Source organism: Drosophila yakuba, chromosome 3L (genome assembly GCF_016746365.2).
Source record: "Drosophila yakuba strain Tai18E2 chromosome 3L, Prin_Dyak_Tai18E2_2.1, whole genome shotgun sequence".
Lineage (NCBI taxonomy): Eukaryota > Metazoa > Arthropoda > Insecta > Diptera > Drosophilidae > Drosophila > Drosophila yakuba.
In genome coordinates, this window is record NC_052529.2 from 15,741,706 (window position 1) to 15,766,381 (window position 24,676).

At 38.8% G+C, this 24,676-nt stretch overlaps 1 protein-coding gene and 1 long non-coding RNA gene across 2 annotated transcripts; both read left to right on the forward strand.

The window, feature by feature from the left end:
* The first annotated feature begins 422 nt into the window (after positions 1-422).
* On the forward strand, positions 423-1,376 carry LOC120321550. Its single transcript, XR_005561212.1, has 2 exons — positions 423-974; positions 1,039-1,376. It is a non-coding gene; the product is annotated as an uncharacterized LOC120321550 (long non-coding RNA).
* Positions 1,377-9,167: 7,791 nt separating this feature from the next.
* On the forward strand, positions 9,168-10,080 carry LOC6534224 (cell death protein rpr). Its single transcript, XM_002094870.3, has one exon. The coding sequence runs from the start codon at positions 9,390-9,392 to the stop codon at positions 9,585-9,587; it is 198 nt and encodes a 65-aa protein (XP_002094906.1). The 5' UTR covers positions 9,168-9,389; the 3' UTR covers positions 9,588-10,080.
* The last annotated feature ends 14,596 nt before the right edge of the window (positions 10,081-24,676 follow it).

The window sequence follows — 24,676 nt, forward strand, 5'->3', positions numbered from 1 at the left end:
ACAGGACTCGAGGATTCCAGGCTCGGGCAGATTTGCGTTAAATAAGCGCACTTAATGCGATTACAAAAAAAATACACACGCCGCACAACAAGAGCCGCAAATGTTGTACTTGTGTGTATACATATGTAGATATATTTTTGCAAAGTGAAATATCAAAAAACTGCGGATCTGGGCAAATGGAAGTCAAAAGCGTAAAAGCGCATTTGCAACAGAAGTTTCAAAAAAGCTTAAAAAACGGTGGCTGTCGGATACGCTATATGGATATTAAATATATACATATGTGCCATACTTTAGAAAAAGTAATACAAGTAAAGCTCATTAACTTAAAAAGCCAACTTTTTCAACGATTTGTAAATAGCTAAATCGCTGAAAATGTATGTTGACATTCGAGTACTTAAAACGATGTTTTTGTAAATAATTCATATAATTTTTAAGTACGTAGGGAATTACGTCAAACTGACAAGCCCGTTTGAAGGGTATCGAAAAAATACATCCTGAAATAGGCAAAGGACAAACTGACAAATGCAGCAGGCAACGAATTTCACTTTGAACAATTTGGGCATGAATGAATCTGGCCAGCGACAGGACCACGGCAATTACAACCAAAGAGAGGCAGGTGGATGTTGATTTCGGATTCTTTTCATGAAACGCACAGGTTATTCAAATACATACACCGGAAAAGTAGCACCTGATTGAGTCTCTTCATAAAGAATTGCAACAAATAAGTTATGCAAATATGTACCAATAGTCGAAGCGCATTTAATTAAATTTTTAGCTGAAAAAATAATTTTAAAAATTAAATACCTCAAAACGCAACAAATGGTAAGGACTAATCACCATGACGAAGCAGCCTCCCACTGCTGCAAATCATGGCAAATAGGAAGGCATCAGCTGCGCTTCGAGTTCAGGCGGTACTTACACATGTCAAATGTCACAAAACGCATTCATACCGCGAAAAAATTAGCCCCAGCCGGGTAAGAAAAATGTACCCAATCAGCGGGCAAAACTCATCCATCCCAGCCAAACCAACAATTTCAGCAGGAGCAATGCTGACGAAGTCGACCCTTTGGTCGTCAAGCAGCTGTCATAATGATGGACCAAAGTGCATCATCAGCAACAGAGGCAGCGACATTTGTGGGTAGGTGCGACATGTTGCAAAGAAAAAAAAGAGTTATCGTTAACTTTACGACCACAAAACGCACAGCTGGTCATACACTGTTCATAGCACATTTTAAAGGCACAAAAATAATACTAATTCAAGATGAATCCTAATCTCACGCTGACTTCCACTGTAGATACCCCTAAAATAATAATAAACTGTGAGTTCAATTTAACTTATAAATAAACCGACGACAAGGATTTCGGTTTTAAAGAAATGCGAAATTGACTTCTTTTTGGGTTATTTTACATACATAGTCGAATTATTTTTTTACCAACGAAAATGGATATACCCTCCCATAACAGGGTATCAAAAATCCCACTTGCTCGCGCACATGGCGACATGGAAAAGCTGACAACTCTCGTGAGGCCATTGGCAGGAGGCCCGAAAGAACACAGGACTACGGCTATTGAATCGAAAGTGGAGTAGAGGGCATACATTACAAAAAGCAATTACAACGCCAAAAACACACACACACCGTACTAATCATGCGAGTGGGCGATGGGAGGGGGCGTGGCAGCTGGCGCAGATGCGCGCCACCTAGCGCTCAAAAATTGCACACTAATTGCGCGCAATTTGTGCGGATAGCAGAGTATCTGGTCATTAGCTTGGGCGGCACTTAAATGGCCGTATGAGTTATTATTGTCGGGCAGGGGAGTTGAGGGGGGGCATCTCAAGGGACCTCCGGAGTCAGAAGGCTCTTGGGGCATTATTAGTCAACACGCTGGACTTTTATCGCCTGGGCGGGACTTAATTACCACGCACAATTTATAGGCCCAACATTGGGCGTTGGGCATTTTTAATATCGTGCGCACCAAAAAGACTTAAAACCATCATCAAATCGTGAATGATAATTAAAAATAATTTCATTGGCGGATCGGACAAAATTATGGTCAATATTTACAGAAAAGCATGTGAAAAGCAAAGCCAAATAAAAAATGTTGTGAGGTAGTAAATTAAAAGGGAGAAAAAATATTTCATTTATTAAGTTCTAGATATTATAACATCATAAATATAATAAATTCGATTAAATCTAGCAAAAAAGCAGAATGGTTTTATTAAAATAACCTAATCCATCCACTGGCACACTATAAATGAAATAAGTGTACCCATACACTTAAAATAAAAGTAAGTAGCAAGAACGATAGTTCTACTGACATTTTGGTTTATTATTTCTGATTAGGGATTGAAAGGATCCGAACGTCTAGATATGCATAGTATGTGCTCGGATGTCTATGGAAAAATTATTACTGTAAAAATTTGGAAATGCTTCCTTAAAGGCACAGAAAAACAAAAGTGTTTATAGCTTAGGAACTAATATTGATTCTTTTGTCATATGCATATCGCTTACTTGGCCATGCAGGAAATAATGTTTTTATGACCACTTAAGCATTTAAAACGTATTCCATCTAGATTCACTCAGCTGGTTATGGCGATGTTTTAGTTTCCTTGCCTTTGCGATTTTAATGCATTGCGTCAAAACGCCATGAAATATGCAACACATGGCGCCTGAAATTGTCCTTTATATGGTTTGCCACACCCCCAAACGCCCCCTTCGACCAGGATTCTTTATCTCCTGCATTTACCAGTCGAGTTTTATGATTCGAGCTTCTGTGCCAATGCAAATGGCGCATTAAAAAATTTGCAAATGTCACGTATGCGAAACTCTCTCTTATCAATCCGCCTTCTACACTGGAAAAACAGTTGACTTTATTTGAGTATTGAATATTTGATTTTCTTTGGGTAGTCTAAATTATTAATGTAACTTATCAACAGTAAGGGCAAAACTATTAAAGGAAATGTTGTTCGTTGACGCCCCATTTTTCCCACTGTATTTATCTCTTTCAGCAGAACATCGTAAAAGATAGCTATAAAACTAAAGGAGAAAAGCGTCGAAATCAAAGTATATAAAGACTGGATGCCCTCCTGCTACCAGTATTTTTGACTATTTCTTCACACACTTGGCCATAAAATAGATAAAAGACGAAATTTGAATAGGATCACGAGGATGGGCGTCGATTTCGTTGGGGGTTTGGGGACGCCGGACTGTCTGTCACATCTACGAGTAACCTATGCAGGAAATGGTTAACGATACTATCCGAAAATGTTTTATTGCCCCATGTATTGGAGAAGGAAGAAGCCATTCCACTCATAAATATAAATTAAATTATATAATTTATTGTAATTCAACATTTTACCAGACCCACGGAAGCAATTATCGTAATTTCTTCGCTGCTGTGTGTGTTTCTACTTTTATTTAAATCAATATCATAATTTGCTGCTCGGTGAAATGAAATTAAATTTAATTGCCCGGGTTATTGATGGTGGTTGTGCCTATTAAGAATGCTTCACCTCGCGTTTGGTCGATAAATTCGGTAAATGGCATTGTGAGGGCTAACTTGGAAAATGCGTTAAGCAAGGCAATACAGATGAAAACCTCTATTCTAGAAAACCTCGGAATCATATTCATATTCCAGTACGCACATATTTCACACTTTTCCGAAAAGATTCGTTGCTAAACATACAGCCGTGTTCATATTAAAATTCTACTGACTAATATAAGCAAATATTCGTGAGTAATCTTAACTGTCCATGCACATCCATCAGTTGCCCTATAAAAACAGTTATCCGCATGATGATTGCACCTCCACAAGACAATCAAGTAGGTGCCTAACCACCGTTTTTATAGCCCAACTCTAATTTCCACACATTTACACACACGAACCGAATGAAAACTCGCAGCATGACTCATAGGCGATGGAGAGTACCCACTCCACTTCTGCACACTTGACTACTGCCCATGGGGAAAATATTAGTGCAACTAAGACTAAAGACAAATAATGACATAAAGCAAATAGGACACACACAAAGGAACCCGAATGGGCCTCCGATCACGTCGATGCACGCTGGGTGAAGAAATCTGAAAACCCATTCCGAAAATTAGTTATCTATGAAAATCTATGAAAAATAGAAGAAGGGCGAAAATTACTCAAATAAAAGTGGAAGAACCAACTGACATGTTTGAACAAGTCGGGCGGACGGACAAATCTCCGGTAGACAAACAAAAAGAACAATCAAATAAATTAAACAAAGGCCGTAGACGGTGCCAAAGAAGGGTCTTCCAGTCGATCGCAGGTCCAAAGGCAATCTTATCGCCATATCAGTTTTCCGCTCCCCACCACTCACTCCATGTATCGCTTTTTGCCCCGGGTGTACGAAGAGTGCTGAATAGGGGGGCAAGGAGGCAAAGGAGATAGAGGACCAGTGTCCGAATCCCGAACACAGTTATGCACATGTTCTACCCAACCGCCAGACGGCGAGACGATCAGCAAGCCCCCTCCTCCCCCCAGCAGGCCACTTGAAAATCCGCAGCGAAACAGCAAGTGCGATTGGAGGGGGCTAACGACTAAGCGATACCTCTTAGTTGCAATTAAAAAAGTGTTAGAAAATAATACAAAAATACTATCTTTAATATATCTAAAGTCAGTGGGGATCAAACCGGTAATGGTAAAAAAATGTATTCAATAATAATATTATTTTTAACTATATATATTTATGCATGCTCTTACATAGTAAATAGGCAAACAGTTTCCTAAGAAGACTAAACCTTTTGAATTACGAATAATTAAATTAGCTTAATAATGCCTGATATACCCCACTGATCAATTGATGAGTAACAGAAGCGGAGAACTCACCGGCTACAAACAGTCGTTAAACAACATTAAATGGGTCTCGTTTTGGGCGGTGGAATGAGAGCGTGTGCGGACCCTGGCTCAGAAACACCCGTTCCCTTCCAGTTCCCATCTCATCCACCGATGTGTTCGCGGTATGATTCATCCCGAGAATCGGAGCTGGGGACTGGGGTCTTGGGTCTTTGGTCTTGGCTCTTTTGGGTCTGGGAATCGTAGCTCCGAGGCGGTGCGCGCTTTAAGCTTCCGACCCAGACGATCGGATGGCTGGAGATCGGCGCGGATCGTCTGCCTAAGCAGTCCTCAATGACAGGCGTTACAAAATGAGTGAATACAGGGGATAGCGCGTTTTGGGAAGGGGATATGGGATAGGGATGGGAATGGGAATGGGGATGGGGATAGGGGCTACGGGAAAAGGTGGGAGAGTGAGTTAATGACCCGAGCACTACGGATCACTTGGCAATTGTCTTTGTTTCTCTTCCCCGACCGCGAGGCTTTCTAAATGGGAAATCAAATAAAACGAAATATACATTTCTGACAAGATCGAAAAGCGGACCCAACCAGACCACCAGTTGGGATCATAAAAAATTAACACAAATTAACGAAACGAAGCCGCAGTCGCAGCCGAAAAAGATACCCAAACACCCAAAATGTGTGAGAAATTGAGAGTTTTCGAGATTGAGAACAGTGCGGGAGCAACAAAGAGATGACAATATTTTTTGGGGTCTGGTGGAGAACGTTGCGCAATTCTTGGAATATTATTAAGCAAAGAAAAGAGGCGGGGGAGCAACCTGACTGAAGAAGGAATTGAGAGGGAACTTTCGGCTCGAGTGACGATTTTGGCCCAATTATTTTATAACAATTTATAAGCAAACATGGTTACAAACCTGCAACATTGGTTTTTTATTTAATATTCTATTAATGGATAAAGTAGGAATTATGGTATAGCTTAATCTCATTATGCTATAGAAGAGTGCAAATAATTTTATATATATTTTTTAAACTAAAAACAATTATAAATACAAATGTGGGGAGTAAAAGCTATCAATTTATCTACTGAGTAGTAAATAAATGACCCAATAGCACAATTTTAAATGAAATGGAACGAGAGAAAGCTGAAAATTACTGCAATAAATTATCTAACGATTTAAAGATGATATACGTTTGGAACTAATTGTTAACCATTCAAAGCGGAACAATCTGTAGATTTGGTAGAACTAGCAAGAGATCGTATTAATAATGAGTATTGTGCGTGGTACAAGTATTGTGAGATGATTGTCACTTCATTTAATTAATTTGTTTTTCAAGAATAAATTCAGATACCCTATAAAACGGTACAATCAAATAAAAGCAAATTCCAAGCGAATTGTGCAAGTTATCGCGTTGTTGATATTACTCATTAGCATTCGCGAATGTAACGAATGTTTTGTATACGTATATGGCATGTGTAAGACGTAAAGATTTGAGGCAGTCCCAGACAAAGACTGAGACACGTCAGAAGATGGGCAGAAAAAACACTGATGAAATTATCGCTAAAAATTTGCTTTCATTTGGGAATGTCTCGTGGGCTGTCTCATGAAGCGTAAAGTGAATTTCTGGAATCCCAATCAGAAACAGGATCGGGAAACTTCCGGGTAGATCGAAAATTCGATTGACACACTTCCCAGGAATGAATACCGTAGCATGTGGGTCATTTAACATGTAGATTGAAAACTCAATCGAAGAAATATAATCTAATTTGACAAACTCGATAGGCCACAAGACACAAGTTAAATTGGAAGTCAGGCAGCCAGCTATGCAAATGATATATGGGTTATTAAACAAGTCGAACTTCGGCTCTACTTGTTGCACCCCAACCGAGTCATATATGATTTGAATAAAAATGACAATAATTACCCGCATTATCCCAATCCTTTAAGAAATCACAAGTATACAAAAATCCAGATAACTATCTGGGAACTGAAACATATCGCCTCATTGGGCAATTAGAAATTTAGATCACTATCTCAAGGAAAGAAAAACTGAATGAAGAACTAAATGTTAAAGGTCTTGAGAGGATAATCATCGAACTAATTGACATTCGAGAGCCGCAATTATACCTAATGCGCAAATTGCCGCAGGTTACAGCGAAGGACACACATTTAAGGGATAACGTTGGCCATGTTTCGGTTGACTTAAGGCCCTTTCAGGCTCCACCCTGCTTGGCAATGATTCAGCTACATAAAAAAAGGTCCCAAGCTAAACTCCGCCCCAGAAAACGAAAGCGGACCCAAAACATAAATTTCCAACTTGAACCACATTGGTTCCCCAAAACGTGCGACAGAGAGGGAAATGCCCATTTTTCGGCTTCCTCTTTTTGCCCGCTGGAGCATAAAACGCTGTTAGGACGCAAGCCACGCCCAACCGTCCCGGAGTTATAAATATATGTATGTATGTATGTGTTGACGCGAACCCGGAAAGAAAAGACCCATGAAAAAAGAACTATAAAGCCGAATGTTTCTGCTGTGCGACCGGGACGGCGCATTGAGGGAAAGAGAACGAGCACGAGAACGCCCGCCAGAGGAAAGTAGAGTAGTTCCTTCAACAATAGACCTAGACATCGCAGCTGGAGAGGTAGTCGCTATAGACGATGACGCAGAACATCCCCCAAAGTGCTGGCTATGCTCTATCACAGTGGAAACACTTGAGACGCACGCCGTAAGATTCGGCTGTTTGTTTGCCTGTGTGGGTACGGAGTACGGAGTACGGTGTACGGTGCTACGGGTTTGTGGGTGGAGTTTGAATGGAACTAGCAACTCATTCCGGGACTCTGGGTGGGGTAAAAGATTTTGGAATTATGAAGGTGGTGTTGCAAGAGCTCATTTTCTGTTACACATATATATGAAATTAATTTAAAAACCAAATGACAATTATAATTAACATTAACATTAAAGAGAAAGTTACAACAACCAGACAGCAAAGTCCTATGAAACATCATACCAATATATAATAATGCGACATATAAATTATTAAAGATAATTACAATTAACTTCCTATATGTAGAAAGAATACATTGTTCGGATATCATATCCATCAGAAAGGCAATTAATAATACGTTAATCCGCAGGAAATTTTCGTGTATGATTTCCACCGAAAACATTCATATCGTATCATATCATATCCGACTTGTTCCGCTCTAATGAAAAAAAAAATTGCACACGAAATACAAAAAAAGATGGGACGCGCCCATTGTTGTCAATATACTCTATGTGGCATGTACAGTATACCTTTAATTTATGAGATTGTCATAATTCTTAGTCGGAAGCTTCGGATGTGTAAACACTTGTAGAGCGCGATGTGCTGATAAAGAGAGATCTATCTAGATGGGGCAGGTGGGCTTGTCTATGAAAAAGAGAATAATTCAAGAAATGGGAACTCTTCTTTGCCCACTTGCCCATATTTCAAGTGAACTTGCCTCCCACACGAACAGCTTTCTGGGATACCCTTACAGGAAGCTGTTCAGTTTAAGTAAATTCCTTGCACTTTTATAAATTATCATATATAAGTAGTCCAAATCAAAAAAATGTTTGTTCAATTTTTCCTCTTTGTTGATTTAAATACACATAATATTTGCAATTCAAGAACGAACTATAATTTATTACATATTTGGCACCCTAGAAATCTTTATTGAATTTTATAGCTGAAAGGTTGTTTTCCTGACTGACTTAAATATTTGATATTTAAGAAATAGTAAGTGAGTCTCAAGTAACTCGGTTCAATCTGCTGATATTAATATGAAACCTTTGGGATAGTTGTACCTGGCGCTTATCACGTATCCTGCTTAGTTTGGTTAAAATTCACTAATCAGTACCTGTTCTACAGATGGTTAATCATAGAGGGTATTTCGCGGCCCAGTCCTAAAGCAAGTCTCATATGTCTTTCTCCGTCGAACTCCTTGGTGAAAACGAGTGTCATGCTCCGACGATTTAATACAATTAATATGCTAACTGTACTTCTCGCCGCACACAGTTACAACAAAGGCGCTGCCAACAACCTGGCAACAACAACACAATCTCACAAAAAAAAAAACACACTTGGCAACAGGCGCAAGGTGGCCCCGCCCACGCCCCCACCCCGCCTACGAAAAAATGTAGTACTTTTTTTTTGGGAGCTGCGAATGAGGCGATGTCAACAGAAATACCAAAACAAAAAAACCCCAGCCAGAGAGCCGAAGAGCGAAGAAGGCCAAAAAGAGCAGCCACCACCAGAAAAACAGAGAACAAGGCGGCGGGAGAGCACCAGGTATAAATAGCCTCGGAGCAGTACTCAATATATTCAGTTGAAAAGCAGCCACCGCAGCGAACGCAGCTCAGAAATAACATTGAACAAGAGAAACAGCAGAAGCAAGTGAACGAACTCGAAAATACGAAAGCAAAGTGTGTGCGCCAGCAACAAAGAACTAACTTGATAAATATTCATAGTGCCGAAGAGAAAGTCATTGAGTCACTCACTCACTCACTCCCAGTTGTGTAATTCCGAACGAGAAGAAAGATAAACCCACAATGGCAGTGGCATTCTTCATACCCGACCAGGCGACCCTGCTGCGGGAGGCAGAGCAGAAGGAGCAGCAGATCCTCCGCTTGCGGGAGTCCCAGTGGAGATTCCTGGCCACCGTTGTCCTGCAAACGCTGCGCCAGTACAGTCCATGTCATCCGAAGACCGGCAGAAAGTGCGGCAAATACCGCAAACCATCGCAGTAAACATTCGAGTAACTAACAACTATAGTTGTATACGGGGAGAACCAATAGTCCAGTCCAACATCCAGAGTACAAAGGAAATAAGCATGAGCCAGCCCAAAAAACACTCACCACTCATCAGCCGACGGCACTCGATTTCTACAGCAGTCAAGGATACAGCAACACCCACCCACTTTTAGTTTACTCATCAAAGCGATTGTGATAATGGTTTTGTTTCTACGAAAATCGGAGGAAAAATTTTAAGAAAAAAGAAAACATTTTTTATGAAGACCCCAATTTTTTACAAACATTTTTTTATGACAAAAAACAACTTCTTTAGAAATAATTTACTCTTAAATCCTATTTAAATGAATTACTACTGTAATAGTTTGTAAGTTCTTTTGTAAGACGAGGTTTTCTAAGTTTTTTTAAAGAACAAAACCCAGGAAAAAACGAAAATGAGTCGAAGTTGGCTAAAAATTGCATCAATTTTTTGCTAAACAAAAAGTCAATAAAACAAAAATGAAAATTAAAAAAAAAGAATATTTTATTTACTGGTAGCAATCCATTCTTCAGATTATCTACAAGCGAAGTAAGCTTGAGTCGATGATGCGAAAAATGAGCTGGGAATATGAACTTCTTTTATTTCATTTCTCCGACGGCAAAAATTAACTTTCTAGAAGAAAGCCTTTCAATAACCGACGGTAAGAAGGAACATTCCAGAAGAAAGCATTTCAATTTAAAGATCAACAATTATCCGATGACTCGGTACTTACCCTCTTCTAGTTTTGTTTGCTTAACAGTCGGTAAATAACAATTAATTTAATATTTTTGGTTTTGATAAAGATGTATGTAGGTATTGTTAATTATAATGATTTAAAATCAATCCAATTGGTTTTTATTGCACAAATACATTTTTAAATAGGGCAGTATCCTTGCGTACTACTTAATCGGGTTCTTCTGTGAAACCCTTAGATACTTATAGATAATATTCCAACTATTTGGTGCAGAAATTTTAAGCAAGTGATCATCAATCACTTTTGTAGCAATATGTTTTATTGTAACTTGAATGCACTTTAGTATTTGATGTCACAACATTTATGCGTACACCATGGCTAGATCGACTTGAAAAGATATTACAAATATTTGTACTTTACATAATAGAAATTTGATTTCTTTTAATCTTTCAATGACATGGCTTGATTGACTCAAAGAGTTATTATTTATATATAATAATAATAGAAAATTTTAAATCTTTTCAATGAATAATTTACAAAGGGCCCATTTTGATTAGAATCATATGGTAGACATGGCTTATCCCAACTCAAAATTGTATTTGTTTTTTGATAAGATTTAATTCCCAAGTTTTTAATTAAGAACATAAATGGGATTATGATATGCACGTATATTACATTATTACAATTTACACCATCCATTCCAGTTAACACAACTAAAGACAAGACTTCTACCAGAAGCTTAAAGTTCCAATAGTGATTAAATATTTTATGCTTAATACAAAAAATTAAATTTCTGTTTCGGGGAATATGCCTTTTAGTCTAACTTTTCCACTCTGAGAAAAACTTTTCAGCCACTTCGACAACATTGTGCAACAAACGGCAGCAAGAAAGAACACAAAGAAAATTCAATTATGCAAAAAGAAAATACAGAAATGTTTTCCAAGATTTTTCGATGCAGAAACTTTGTACGAAGGGCAGGCAGGGAGTTGCCCCTCCGGCATTCTTGACATCTTTTCCCCTCGATAATTTCAAAAAACTAGGTGCTAACAAAACAATTTGCATTTTTAAGTTAATTTTGGCAAGCGCCAAATTGCAGCAAAAAATTCGATGTGCAATTCTTGAGGGTCTCGTCATCAGCGCCAAGGATATGACTGTGTTTCGCGAACGCGGCCAGGACTTTTAATTAAACTTTTGCACTTATGCAGCTGCCATATCCTTGCACATCCTGCAGTTCAATTCACTTTGATTGCCCGAAAAAAGTTAATAAAAGTTCGCAAAGCTCGCGCAAAAGAAATCAGAAATTTCACTTTGCCAAACAAAACTAATTAACGTTAAACAGATAAAACTTTTGCCCACGGGAGCGGGGTTGGCATATGAAAAATAATTAACACAAGTTTATGATTATGTTTGAAGCTGCGCCAAATGTCGAGCGATTTGTAAGCGAAGTGCTGTAAAAATCACAGACAGAAAGCATTTAATCCCTAGCAGCAAACTCTTCCAAAACTTGTACTTCTACTTCTGTCTCTGCTGTTAATTAGTTCGGAAAGTGTTTCTAATAATGCGAAAAAGGCGTAAAGAGCGCTGTTGGGCCCGCTTAGAGTTAAGTGAACTCGAATCAAAACAAAACTTTAACCATAAATTTCCAAGAACTATTTTCTGTCAAGAGGAACATCCCTTTTTTTTCTTTTGGGGCTTAGCCTTGGCTGATCTTTATCGGTTGGTTCGATCGCTCTGCTACCTTCTACATAATTGTCTGGCATGTTGGCCAAATTTCGCTCTATACTTGGCATTTGAGTAGAATAGGTAAAAGGTAGGAACACAAACAGACCGATTCTGCGGATGCTCGTGCAGAAATTAAAGAAGACCTAAAAAAAAAAAGGGTCCAACGGCAAATGTCCAAACAAAAACGAAAATTAAGCGGTCTGTAGATGGAATGCCTGGAAAGACGGCGGATCATGGCAATTTTGTTCATACTCTTCCTTCTTCATAAACTTTCTGCATTTTCAAAAATTTTTGTTAGTTTTGAAGATACTTTGTCTTTTTAGGAACGGCAGAGTATAGGCAGTCTTTGCCATAATAACAGTTTTCAAGAATTTACTCTTTGGCTTTCTTGGCGGTTTTTTATTTCAATATCCCTCCCACATTTTACGACAGGCAAGCGATGAAATAAAATTAAATCAAATCGAATCACCCAAGAACTAATGGCACGCAGACTAATGTCATTAGGTCGGACTTCTTGTGCAGCAAAGTAGAAATGCTCCTGTTTCGGAATTATGAGAGCAAGGGTCCTTGCCCAAGGATTAGCCTAAGGTCTGTGCCTGTGCGTGTGGTTGTCGTGTAATCAATTGGAAAACTCCACCAAAATTCCACCTCGGCTATTATGACAGTTGTGCAAATGGAGGAAAATTGTTCGCAGAAGGAAATTGGATTAGATGCTTGAAATTATCAAAATGTAACCTCTGGAAAAATATCATCAAAAAACAGCGCCCTCGAAAATGTAATCAAAAAAGGAAGAAGTGCTCAACAAAAACATCATTTATAAGCCGCGACAGCAGGAGCTCGCCGAAAGAGCCGAAACATTTAAAAATATACTTTGATTGATGATATCTAGTCAGATAGTCGGAGTCGAAAAGTCCAGACGAAAGGACACGCACACGAGCCAGGAAACGAGGCGAACGGCGAAAAAAGAAAGCTGGGAAGCACATTAATTATTGAAATGTCATTAAGAGGAAGGCCCGAGCTGACATCCTCCAGATTCGCTTGAATATTTAATAGGAAACTTGGCCGAGAAGCGAAATAAGAAAAATTATGACAAGAGGACGATGCGTGACCGCCTTTCGCAGTCAGGATATGCCATGAATATAGGAATATAGGCTGAAGGAAGCTTTTCCGCCACGGTGGTGACGCAAATCACGCAAGATGATGTTGATGATGATGGAACACACTCACTCAAATCGTATTAATTACAGGGTGGATTCCCTATCAGGATGCATGTCAGTCTGCTTATAGGAAGTCCCAGACCATTCATCAGGCCGGGCGAACATTTTAATTAGTTTTTCTATTTGCAGCTTGAACCCGAGATTACGAGCTAATAGTTCTCAAAAGGCAAATTATCCCGATGCCAAGTGAGTTATGGTAATACCCCGCCACACCCTCTATCAAAATATGTACACCCCGTCTCCCAAAACAGAATGCATTCAAATTTGCCATTGGAATCTGAGACACATAACTGTCACAAAAGGGCAACCCGTCGGGCCGCAAATTGTTTGCGAAAATTCAAAAAAATTGGAAAGACCGAACATGAAATACCCTTACAACATAAACTTGACGGTGCCAATAATTTATGCTGTATAGCAAATTTTCAGTAATAATATGGCTTTATGTACATATTAAATTTAATAACAAGTATACAATATTAAGATAGCCCTAGAGTTAAAAGATTCTTTTGAGTTTTACTTTCAGTTCTCCAGGATCCCGAAATATCCGTTTATAAAAGTTAAAATACCCGTATTCCTCGTATTGAAAAGGACAAATTTTCGCGCCTTCAGGAGGCGAACGACGGGCGTCAGAAACTATAAAATAAACAAACTTCCGCTTTGTGGCAGACGCAGATCAGCTCGGAAAACGACTGCGATGATGACTCCGGTGCGAACTGACGAGTTTGATGGGTTCGACATACGCTCGGCAGCTCCATTGATTGCACCATAAATAATGAATTTATGCTGACAGGCAGTCATCAGAGGTTTGGTGGTGGCTCAGAGTGCAGCCTCTGGCTCTTCGTCGACTAATAAAATATGTTTTTATTGCAATGCAACACACACGCACCGCGTATAAAAATTAATGAGCCACGGAGGCGCGCACCCTTGGAAATTCGCATTCAGGATCGGGATCCGGGATCCGGAATCCAAAATCATGGATCCGGATCCTGGCCAATGCAAAAACATTTTCATTTTGCGCATTTTCCTGTTCGCATTCGGCGCTCTTTTTCCCCGCGTTATTGTTTGCCAAACGAAATGTTAATAATATTCATAAATGTGTCAGCTAATAAAATCTGCGGTTTCATTGTCACCTTTATGAGTCTGTCTCTGCTTCACAAACAACCCTCATAGATCCATTTCGGATTAATTTCCCCAAGATATTCCTTGAACATCTTTGGCTTAGCATTGGATCTTAAAATACAGGATAAGTTAGCGCGTGATGGTAATTGAAATTTATGTAGGTGCTAATTGAGAAGCATTGTTTGAATAATGTTTTCACAAGACTTCAATAAGTCTAGGATCATAAGAAGTTATTCTTGCAATATTTCTCATATAGGAATAAATGTTTTACAATATAAGCATATTAACACAACCAAACATTTAGCGTAGTGACTCAATTCTAAATATTTATTAATTAAGAATAAAACTAGTTAAGAAAACAAAATTCGATTTATTTTCGATTTCATTCGATTTTTTTCAATGATTAATTTTTGTTACAAATCTTTAAAGCTTGAGTTCTGCGACAATGTTGCAACGTTGCCAGCTGTTGCCTTCAGGATAGAGCAACTAAACCAAAGCCAGAAAAATGAAGAAACTTTATTTCGTTCATATCCTTCTTGCTGCAGAATCCTGAGGGATGATATTTTTACGATATTAAATGCTGAGATTTTTATAGATTTATATCCGCAATTCGACGTCGTTTCTTGCTTTTTATTGAAATAGGAAACTTTCTGCATATTGCACGCATCAAATGCTTCGGCAACATTTCTACGTAATGTTGACCATCTTTATGACAAAGCATGAAATGAGATGAAATTATTGGCGACGGAGCAGAGGAGCGAAAAAACGGAAATCGCTGGCAATAGTCGAAGGAAATAAAAAGGCGAAATTACTCTTGATAACAGTAATAGCAGTGACTACAAGAAAGCCAAGGATACTCGAGGACTAGCAACAAAAAACTACACATAACCAGCAGGAAGTCAGCTACAAGAGGGCGTTGATTTGTCACAAGCAGAATTATGGGGCAAGGACAAAGGACATCAAGTAGAGCAGCTGCCGGAGACTACAACAACAACAAAAACAGCAGCAGCAGCGAAAGAAACCGGAACGGGAACAACAACAAACACTTCAATTACCGGAAAACGTGTCTCGGATAATACCTTTGAAGATTTCAGCCCAGCGAGGAAAGTAAATAAAAAGTAATTTTATTAATTCTACTTTTATGGCCCAAAATTCATAGAAAAGAATATTACCCGAACCATATACTCTTAAAGTTCAAAATTTTCGTTATGCATTATATATATATATATATATAAATGAACGCTTTACTATAATACCAAAAACCATTTCATCTTAAATTCTAAGGTCAACCTTACTAAGTATTTTAATTATTTTTAATGACTTACAAGTAAGAAGTAAAGAAGTGACTAAATCGTTAGCACACTTTATAGGGCAGAGCCTATTCGACTGAACACTTTCCACTCGCTTCCATTTCCTTCTCCTTTTCTTTATTTCGAGGTCCTTTCCTGTTGGCTGCATTAATATTAATAATGCCAGTCAAACTTTGTTGCAGTGCTGACGTGTGCGGCGAAGGATATAGGATCTACATATGTCTCAGCAGGAGTTTCGGCTCACCTGAAGTCGAAGGCGAGGGAAAGGTGTGTTTACGAATAGTTTTAATGGGTTATCATTGTTGCTGTTTTTCATTTCAACGTTTCATTTTTCCTTAGCATTATCTTCGTTTTTTTTGTGCTAAGGGAAACTGTCATAAATGTCATTGCTCGTAAAAGGCAAAATGCAATTTCCACGCCCCTTCAGCACTGCCCTAAAAACCCCGTCAGTCCTGCGATTATTTTTTATGTGTGCAACCGAAACCGAAACAGAAACAAAACCCATCCCATCCTATCCGCATCCATTTTCCTCCTCGGATCCTTGGCTGCGTGTGAAATTATGATAAATGTGCATAAAATCGCGCCACGAAGAATTCTGCTTCTCGTCATCGTCTCCGTTGCACTTTTGCCTGCAGTTCAACTCGGTTCAGTTCGGTTGTGTCATAAAAAATCGGCAAAATTGCCAGGCAGCACGCACAGGACAATGCAGGAGTCCTTTGCCCACTCTCTGCCCAGCTGTCCTGTCGGAATGGCATTTTTCATTGCATTTTCTTTTAATTAAATTAGCTTTTTTAATGTTTCTTCCTCTGCTGTTTTGCTCTGTTTTGACTCTGGTTTGTGGTCATAAAAAAACTGAAGGGAAGTCAGGGAACTACTACGTGGCTACTTGGGATTGCCTTCCTGAATGGGCGCATCAAAATCCTTGCAATAAAACTTCACAAAAATTAGTTATTACTCAATGAAAAATTGCTTGTTAGTCGTAAAATATTTTCTAAACGGTCAAAAGCTGGGAAAACTAAAAAACCTACTGAATTTTTCTGGGGGAAGTTCCTTAAAATTAAGGCGCAATATATTTAATAATGCGGCATAAAAATGGGACCTAAAAGAATGTCTACGATTTAGGGATCAATTTTCGCTACAAATTTGGAAACCATTAAAAAAGTTTGGGTTTTTTTTTTTAACGATTTCATTTGGGTCTGCCAGTTTAGTTAATTTTTTACGACTGTTGTGTTATGTTCACAGTAGTTTGTTACAGTAGCTGAAACTGTACATTCACCTGAAATGTTACCTTTAACTTCCCATCTCAACGTAATTGCAAGGATGGACATCCCGATAAACTAATAAACCAAAGTCATTGCCACAAACATTTTCCATTTCCGTTGCAAGACATCGATGGCAGAAGGGCAAGAGGGCCGAAACGCAATTGACCAGGCTTACGAGTGGACCTTGCGGAAATTGCAAAATTTCTGCATCGTAATAAGACGAAATTAAGTTTTGGCCAACACTTCCCACACTCCTCTACAGCACAAATGGACGAAGGAAGAAGGACGAAGGAGCTTTGAGTAAACAGAACCGACGGATCTTCCAAGGAGGCTCAGTCAGGCAGTAAATGAACCACTAATTGCGTGACGAAATGCAATTTAGTGAACTTTGCCCCAAACCAAACCTCATTAGATACACTGAGGAAAATATGTAAAGAGTGCACCCTTGGTTCGTAGAGATAGTATTATCATTAATGATTTACAAATAATACCCAAGACAGCTCTTAAAAGCTCTATATATTGTCTATATAATTATCCTATTCCTTCTAAATAACCACATAAAAATATTTTTTTCTAAGTGAAAGTTATGGTGATTTTGTTTCACTGCACCAAACACCATTCCACTTTTCCAACTATGTAAATAGAAAGACCATGAGGTTCGCATGCGTCCAGTTTGGATTTCTGCAATTAAACAGAAAATGTGGGGAAAAGTCTTCGGCAGCAAAGCAAACATTGGCGGAGAGCAACTGGCATTATGCAGGCTGGACATTATCCTTTTGTTTAACTAGGCAATTTAAAGTGTTAATCCTTTCGATCTCTGTCCTTTTAGCCGAATCTGTCACCCTTTGAGTCCTGGAACGTCCTGATGACAATGATAAATTACTCGGCCACTTTCTGTTCTGTTTTAGCGTGATTTATCGCGCCTGCCGACCAGGACACGTGACTCTCTGTTTTACTTTTGGGTTGATTTTTAATTAAATGCAAACAGAAATGACCATTTGATAAGGTCGTACCGGAACACTCATTCTTTTTGTAGTTCGGATGGGAGGCATTTTCCAGGCTTTTTAACTCATATTTAAAATGCATTGACTGCCTGAAGAGCGGACAAACAGCGACTGCAGCCAACTGCAATGCATTAATTTTTATAGACTTGACTGCATTCATGAAAATTCATTGGCATCGTCCATTCATCGAGGGAAATGCGTTGGCCATAAGGGCCAGCTCTTCATAGGCCGTTGCACTCCGCACAACAATTTTCGGTTTAATGATGTTTCCAAAACGCATCGGCAAATATGTGTTCCGCAATTCCAGCGAAATAAATTCACCAGGAATCGGATAATTTCCACGCTAGGTGATGTGAGAATACTCTTAATTGAAGTTTCATTGATTTTAGGAAAGCATTGGTAAATGGTAAAGGATATACAACATACTGTTTATGGGATCCTTGCATGCTTAAAATGATTATTGTTAAAGCAGCAGCTCACTATATGTTATGGAACTCTTCTACAATTTTTAGATACAATTAAACAAAATTGCTTTAAATTTAAAGGAAATTATATGTATATAAAAATAAGATATGGGTATATGTATATGCCCTAAAAATACGTACTGTATATCATGCAGCTTTTTCAATATGTTTATGTGTAATTTACAAATAAAGGTTTTAATGTTTTTGGCAAACCATTGTAGCCATGAGCGGACCATTTGAAAAAAAAACACTCAAAGCAAAAATGTGCGGGGAAAATGTGTTACATTGCGGTTGTTTTCTGGTCATTGATATTGATTTTGGGGTAACGATTGGATGTTTTGCCTCGCCCCGTGCTGAAAGTTTGTAATCAAAATGATTGTGGCTTTTCATTGCTTTTGGCTTGATTATTCTCGAAATATTTTATATATTTATTGTTTGGATTGTTGGGTGGCAATTATTAAAGAAGATCTTTTACCCATTCCCAACTACCCATTATCAATATCACTTTAAATTAATGAAATTTCTTTTGTGTTTTACGCCAGATATTCACTTGCACATATTTATATAATTTATTTAAATAGTGAATAAACCAAAATCAAATGCATACTACTATTATAGGATGGCTTCATTAATCTTCTAACTAAGAAACAAAGTTCTAATTATATTATTACATTTTTTGATAATTTTTGATTATTACATATTTATGTAAGTAATGTCGGTTTGAGCTCAATAAAGTTGATATAAAACTGCAATTCCGTGTTTTATTGAACTACTTTAAGCTTTAAGCCTTTAAGCCTATGCTAAAATGCTTTCTTGCATGAGGCTAATTCCATTTGCTATTTCCCAATTATAGACCTGGGATAATCCCACACTCCAAGTGGCAGGCAAGCTCAAGCTCGATTGCCCAAAGGAGAACAAACAAGCCGCAGTGAGATCTCGGCTAAATTACGTGCCAATCAACCACTTGGAAAACGACAATGGGCCCGAGACGATAAGACGGCGACAGGACAAACTTATTTGTTTAGCAACACGCAGACGGCAGGACGAGGATAAGGAATCCTGTTTGCTAATTAGCACATGTATTCCTGGAACAAAACTCCGGCGGCAGTGTCAACATTTCACTTCACGTGGAGACAACTCTCGACTGCGACTTCGACATCGTCTCGGTGGATTAAATTGTTTAATTTTAAATATGCTCTGTCACTTCATTTGTAAGGAACACGAAAAACTTTCCACCCAAAGGAAGCAAACTTCTCCACGGAGGGGGGAAAAATCATTAACACGCCCGCAAGCGCAAGCCAAACGAAAGGATAACAGATTTTTCTGCTAATTTGCAGGCAGACTCCTTTGTGCGTGACAACCGGGAGTTGGGGCTGTCTTGTCCTTATAAGCCAGACACTATCTTCCTCTTTCGATCAACTTCTTGGCAGCTCGTTTCACTTGAGTGACGAAGCTGCGAAAGATAAGCTCCTCGGAGAAGTGGGGAATCCTTTTTTTTGGAGGGGAGCGAAGTAGAGGGCCGTAACTTGCGAAACTTTCCCGATAAATTGCGTTTCTCGGGTGGCACGTTGACAGTTTTGCTTAACGCTTCATAATCAGCAAGAAACAAATACGTTGCCATCTAATTGTGTGCCCTAACAATTAAAAGCCGAAAGGACTTAAGTCAACTAAAAAGTTTGAAACCAACTCTGGTCTTTATGCCCCCCAATTTCTCCTGTTTAAGTCTTGAGGCTAACGCAGCTGGTGAAATCGCCAAGAAAGGAGAACACTGAGAAAAATTGTGGGCTTAAAAAAAATTAAATAAAAAACCTGCAAACCGATTTCATATCTTAGATAAAATACTACAAATAAAATAGAATACGTTTTACTTCGCATTATGTGGATGAAATGTACAAGAATGTTAAGCTATTTTTAGTACCCGATTTTACCAGTGTATCCGAAACTTTTTTTAAAATACTTTCCAAATGCTCCAACTTTCGCCTGAGTAGTTCCCAAGGAAGTGAGCCGGGATGTCCTTTCTCAAATCCTTGCCCTTGCCACTCGTCCTGTTGTCTGCGTGGCCTTTTAACGCTTCGCCGATTGCACACAAGACGAAATTAATTGTTGAGTAATTGAAATTTTATTTATATTAGTTTCCTTTGCTGGAGGTCCTTCCATTTGCGGGTTGGGTGACCACTGCAGGCGGTATTTGCTGCCTTTTGTGGACTGAAGTGTGTAATTCTTGTTTTTCGTTGTAATTTAGTACTCAGCTTTGGCTTCACTGCATTTATCCTGCGTCCGCCACGGGGCTCATTTTTTATTCAAATCCACTTTCCGTGTTGTCTATTTGGTTCCCGGTTCCCATTTTCGTTGATTTTTTCGGGAGTGGAAAACCAATTTCTCGCTATGCTGATGATGTCACTTCCAAGTTTAAGGTCATTTGTAAATAAAAATCTGGGACTGGCTTAGGAATTTTCTTAATAAACTGAGTTTTAAGGAATACAAATTGTATTGTTTCATGTAATTTCAAATGCCAAATGAGTTAAACTAACCCATTCTAAAAACCAAGTACCAAGAGCTTAAATTTACAATTGCAATGGTTTCAGTCATCGAGATTCCTACACATTTTATACGTTCTTGTGCTTTAAAAACGAGTACATTTCCCCAAGCGTGCAAACAAAAACTCATCGACTTCTTTTTCTGTTAATTCGTTTTAATTTAATTTTGCACGCCCAGTCGCACCGAACACAACGCAAATGGCCAAATGCTCAAAATAAAAAGCCAACTCCACACAATGTTGCTCTCACCCCTCGAACTTCCCATTTCAAATTCCTCAGATGTAGGAGGTGTTGCGGGAGGATTGGAGGGCATTACTGAATGGCAAATGCAGCCAAAGTGGCACTGGGAGTCAATAAGAATGCGATGTGGATGACGATGGCTGTCAGGCACATAACAAGCTGGACAGGACACATTGCACAAGGACATGGGACTGGACCTGGATCGAACTTGCAATGGGAGTGGGTTCGCAGGGGAAATGGTGTGGGAATGTAAAGTCCATCAGCAGGAAGGGCACACTGAAAATAAAAGGCCCTTGTTTCATACACCCATTCAAATATATCCTTGCAGGAAAGAATATGACACATTAATTAACACTTTTAAAGAGTCTACTTTTTGTTTTTGGCTACTAAATGCTATACTAGCTATACCATAATATTAAAATAGTATAAAAAATAAAGTATAAGAAAAGATTATTTTAGTGTACATCAAAAGCATTGCGAACAATATAATTGCCGGTCATTTCCAGCAGCAGCAAAATGAGCAGAGCTCCCCCTCCCAATCTCTCCGTTTTCACCAAAACACCCAACCATTTCATTTTATCATATGCAAATCAAACAAAAAGCGTTGAGGTTTCTCAGGCAACATTGTTGCTGCAACATGTGGCGATGAAAAACGCAAGCCATTTTTGAACCCAGGCAACCAAGATAAACGAACTGCTTTTTTGAGCATATAATAAACATGGAGCTACTTGTAAGGGAGCTGGGAATCATTTCGTTTTATTGACTGCCCACCGCCGGACAGACAATTACGTTTACTGCGGTCAAAAATGCAACACACTCGAATTGTAGACTAAATGGACGGAACCTAGACTGTTACTTGGGGTAGTTCAGGACTTTAGTTGCAGTGTTGAACGTTAAGTGTTGCAAGAAAAATGTAAGTTTAAGCTAATCAATACCAAATATGTTTGAGCATAAACAATAAATGTGTACATGTAAGTATTGCTTCCTTATAACTGCATTATTGGTTTTCAATAAATATTATATGAAAAGGAACAGTTTCACGATTGATAAAATACTAACTATCTCGAATTCAAACGCACATCTCAAAGATAAAAACTTTTTTTGGCACCCATGTCGTATGCGTAATAAGCTCGTTAATTCTGCTTTTTGTAGTTGTAATAATAATAACTATTTAATAAATTTAAAAACAGTAAAAAAACGTCATCAATAACCAAGATTTGTGGATAAAATTTTTGTGTTCCACAAGCAAAAGTGTTTTTAATCCATCATTGTACCTTAAGCGGTAGATCTTGTCAAGTTTCTACAGTATCTCAACTTCGAAACCACATCTCCAAAGATCAAAACTTTTCCTTGTTAGCCATGTCGTATGCGTAATAACCCCGTTAAGGACAATCGTTCTCCGCATTTTATCTGTCTCATGTCTCGCCATTTAATACGAAAAGTTGTTATCAAAATAATTGCAGCGATTGCAACAACGTTGAGGTTTTCCATGGTCCGGTTTCCCTGCCCCCCATGGACCATAAAAAACTGCCGCCAACAGAATCTCATTAGAATAATGCATCGCAATGTGGGTGCAATGAAGTCAGGTGGCTGCGGCTGCAGACAGACAAACAATTGTTGATTAAATTCATTTTAGTCATTTGCATATGAAATTGTCTGGGAGGATTTGGGTTCGGTTCGGTGCGGTGCGGTTCGTTTTCATTACGCCCAGCGTCATTGAAAAGTCATTTCTGCGGATCCGGCCCGAGGATTCTGGCCACAAGAATAATGAAGTTGCCGAGTCTTAAGTCTTAGCCGAAAAACAATGCCATCCAATGACAATGGCATGACTTAGGTGTTTTGGCCCAGCTCCTCGAACAGGATGCAGAACGCACTTAGGTGTTTGGGCTTTGGCTTTCGCCATTGTTCTTTTATGGATGGTTTTCTTGTTTTGATAATTTAATTGAAATGGCAGCCGAGCAGGGAAGCTCGGCAGTAGCAAATGGCAAATGGAAATGCAGTGTTTATTTCGGTGTTGATTTTCGAATAGATAAACGTGGGAGAGGTGATTGAGTGCTTCTTTACTTTGTTTTTAGTTGTATTATAGTAAAGAATATCACTTGTGATTATGTAAAGTTATATGTATATAATTATAGAAATAAATATTACATTTTTTTAAAGTCAAGGAATGATTTATGTGATGCTTACAGCGAAGTTCAAGCAATTTCTTTGGTGGAGTGGGTGGCTGGAAAGCCTAACTTTGGGCACCCACGCACATGTCCATTGATTGCATTAGTTCCGTCCGAAGGAGGAAAATTGCGTTCCCACATGTGTGCCGCACTCAGGTCCAAAGTTTCGACGGATGAAGCCAAGACTTTCGTTGATGGCTCTTCAATTTTAATTGACTTTAAGTAACACAGACCACAAAGGGGGAAGGAGTGTGGGAAAACTTTGAGGAAATGCCTCGTTTGACTGTTATTGAATTAAAATTTCCGCGTTCACTTAGTCCCAGCCTTAATTGCAACTGTAAGTGACGACGTGATTACCTAAAGAAAAATAAAATAAAGCCAACGGAGTTTTAAGTTGCAAGCCACTTCCTGCCGCAGGACTTGGTCTTAAAAGTATCCACGTAGTTTTTCCATCTTCTGCTCCTTCTTTCGCTCTTTTTTTTGGCGTGTGTGTGCATTTTTGATTAACTCCTGGCAGGATCCTGAGCCTGTGGCAAAGGAGTTCGCCTGCTTCCTTGTCAGTTCATTCCATTTGCATATCGTTTACGTTTTAATGTGATTATGGCGTGTGCATATTGAATGCCGTTCGCTCGTTATCCTTGCGTTCGCTTCCTGTGTTTTCTTCTCCAAATTTTTCCCTCTGGCTGGCAACTTTTAAAAAGCACTATTTTGGAAATTTTCTTCCGTTTATTTGCCCTGACCTCAGCTCTGAACAGTGTTCCTGGTTGCGGTTAGTGTGCCCTTAAAGGCTAATTTCACTTCATGAGTCCTTAGCAGGCGTTGCTAAGTAAATAGGATGGTAATAAAATCTAAGAAGAAAAGTTTACATTTAAATGAATATTTAAAAACAGAAACCAAATATAAAGTGCTAGTTTTCTGTGGCCGTAGTAATCAGATTTATTTATTAGTTTCAATATAATAACTAGAAATGTTTAAATGGCATTTCGACTTTGCAATACATTTTTAGCCTACATTTTTAATCTAAACTCGGACTCAACTCCAAGTTTATATTCTGTAACCTGGCTCACTTAATTATGTTAAAGAAAGCAATGGTAAATAAGTGCTTAAGGCAGTAATCAGCAGTAAAAACATTGGCCTTAAGCACTGACCTCAATTGCTCCCTCCCTCAAGTCGCACCTTTTGGGCAGGACATTTTACGGCACAATTTACAATAAAATTTATTTACGACAATGTTTTCGCACTACTTATGGGATCCTTCAAGTGCCCTTCTCCATGTCCTGCGCCGCCGCCGCCCAACTCGTTTCCCAGTCCATATTTCAGTGTTTTAATGCCT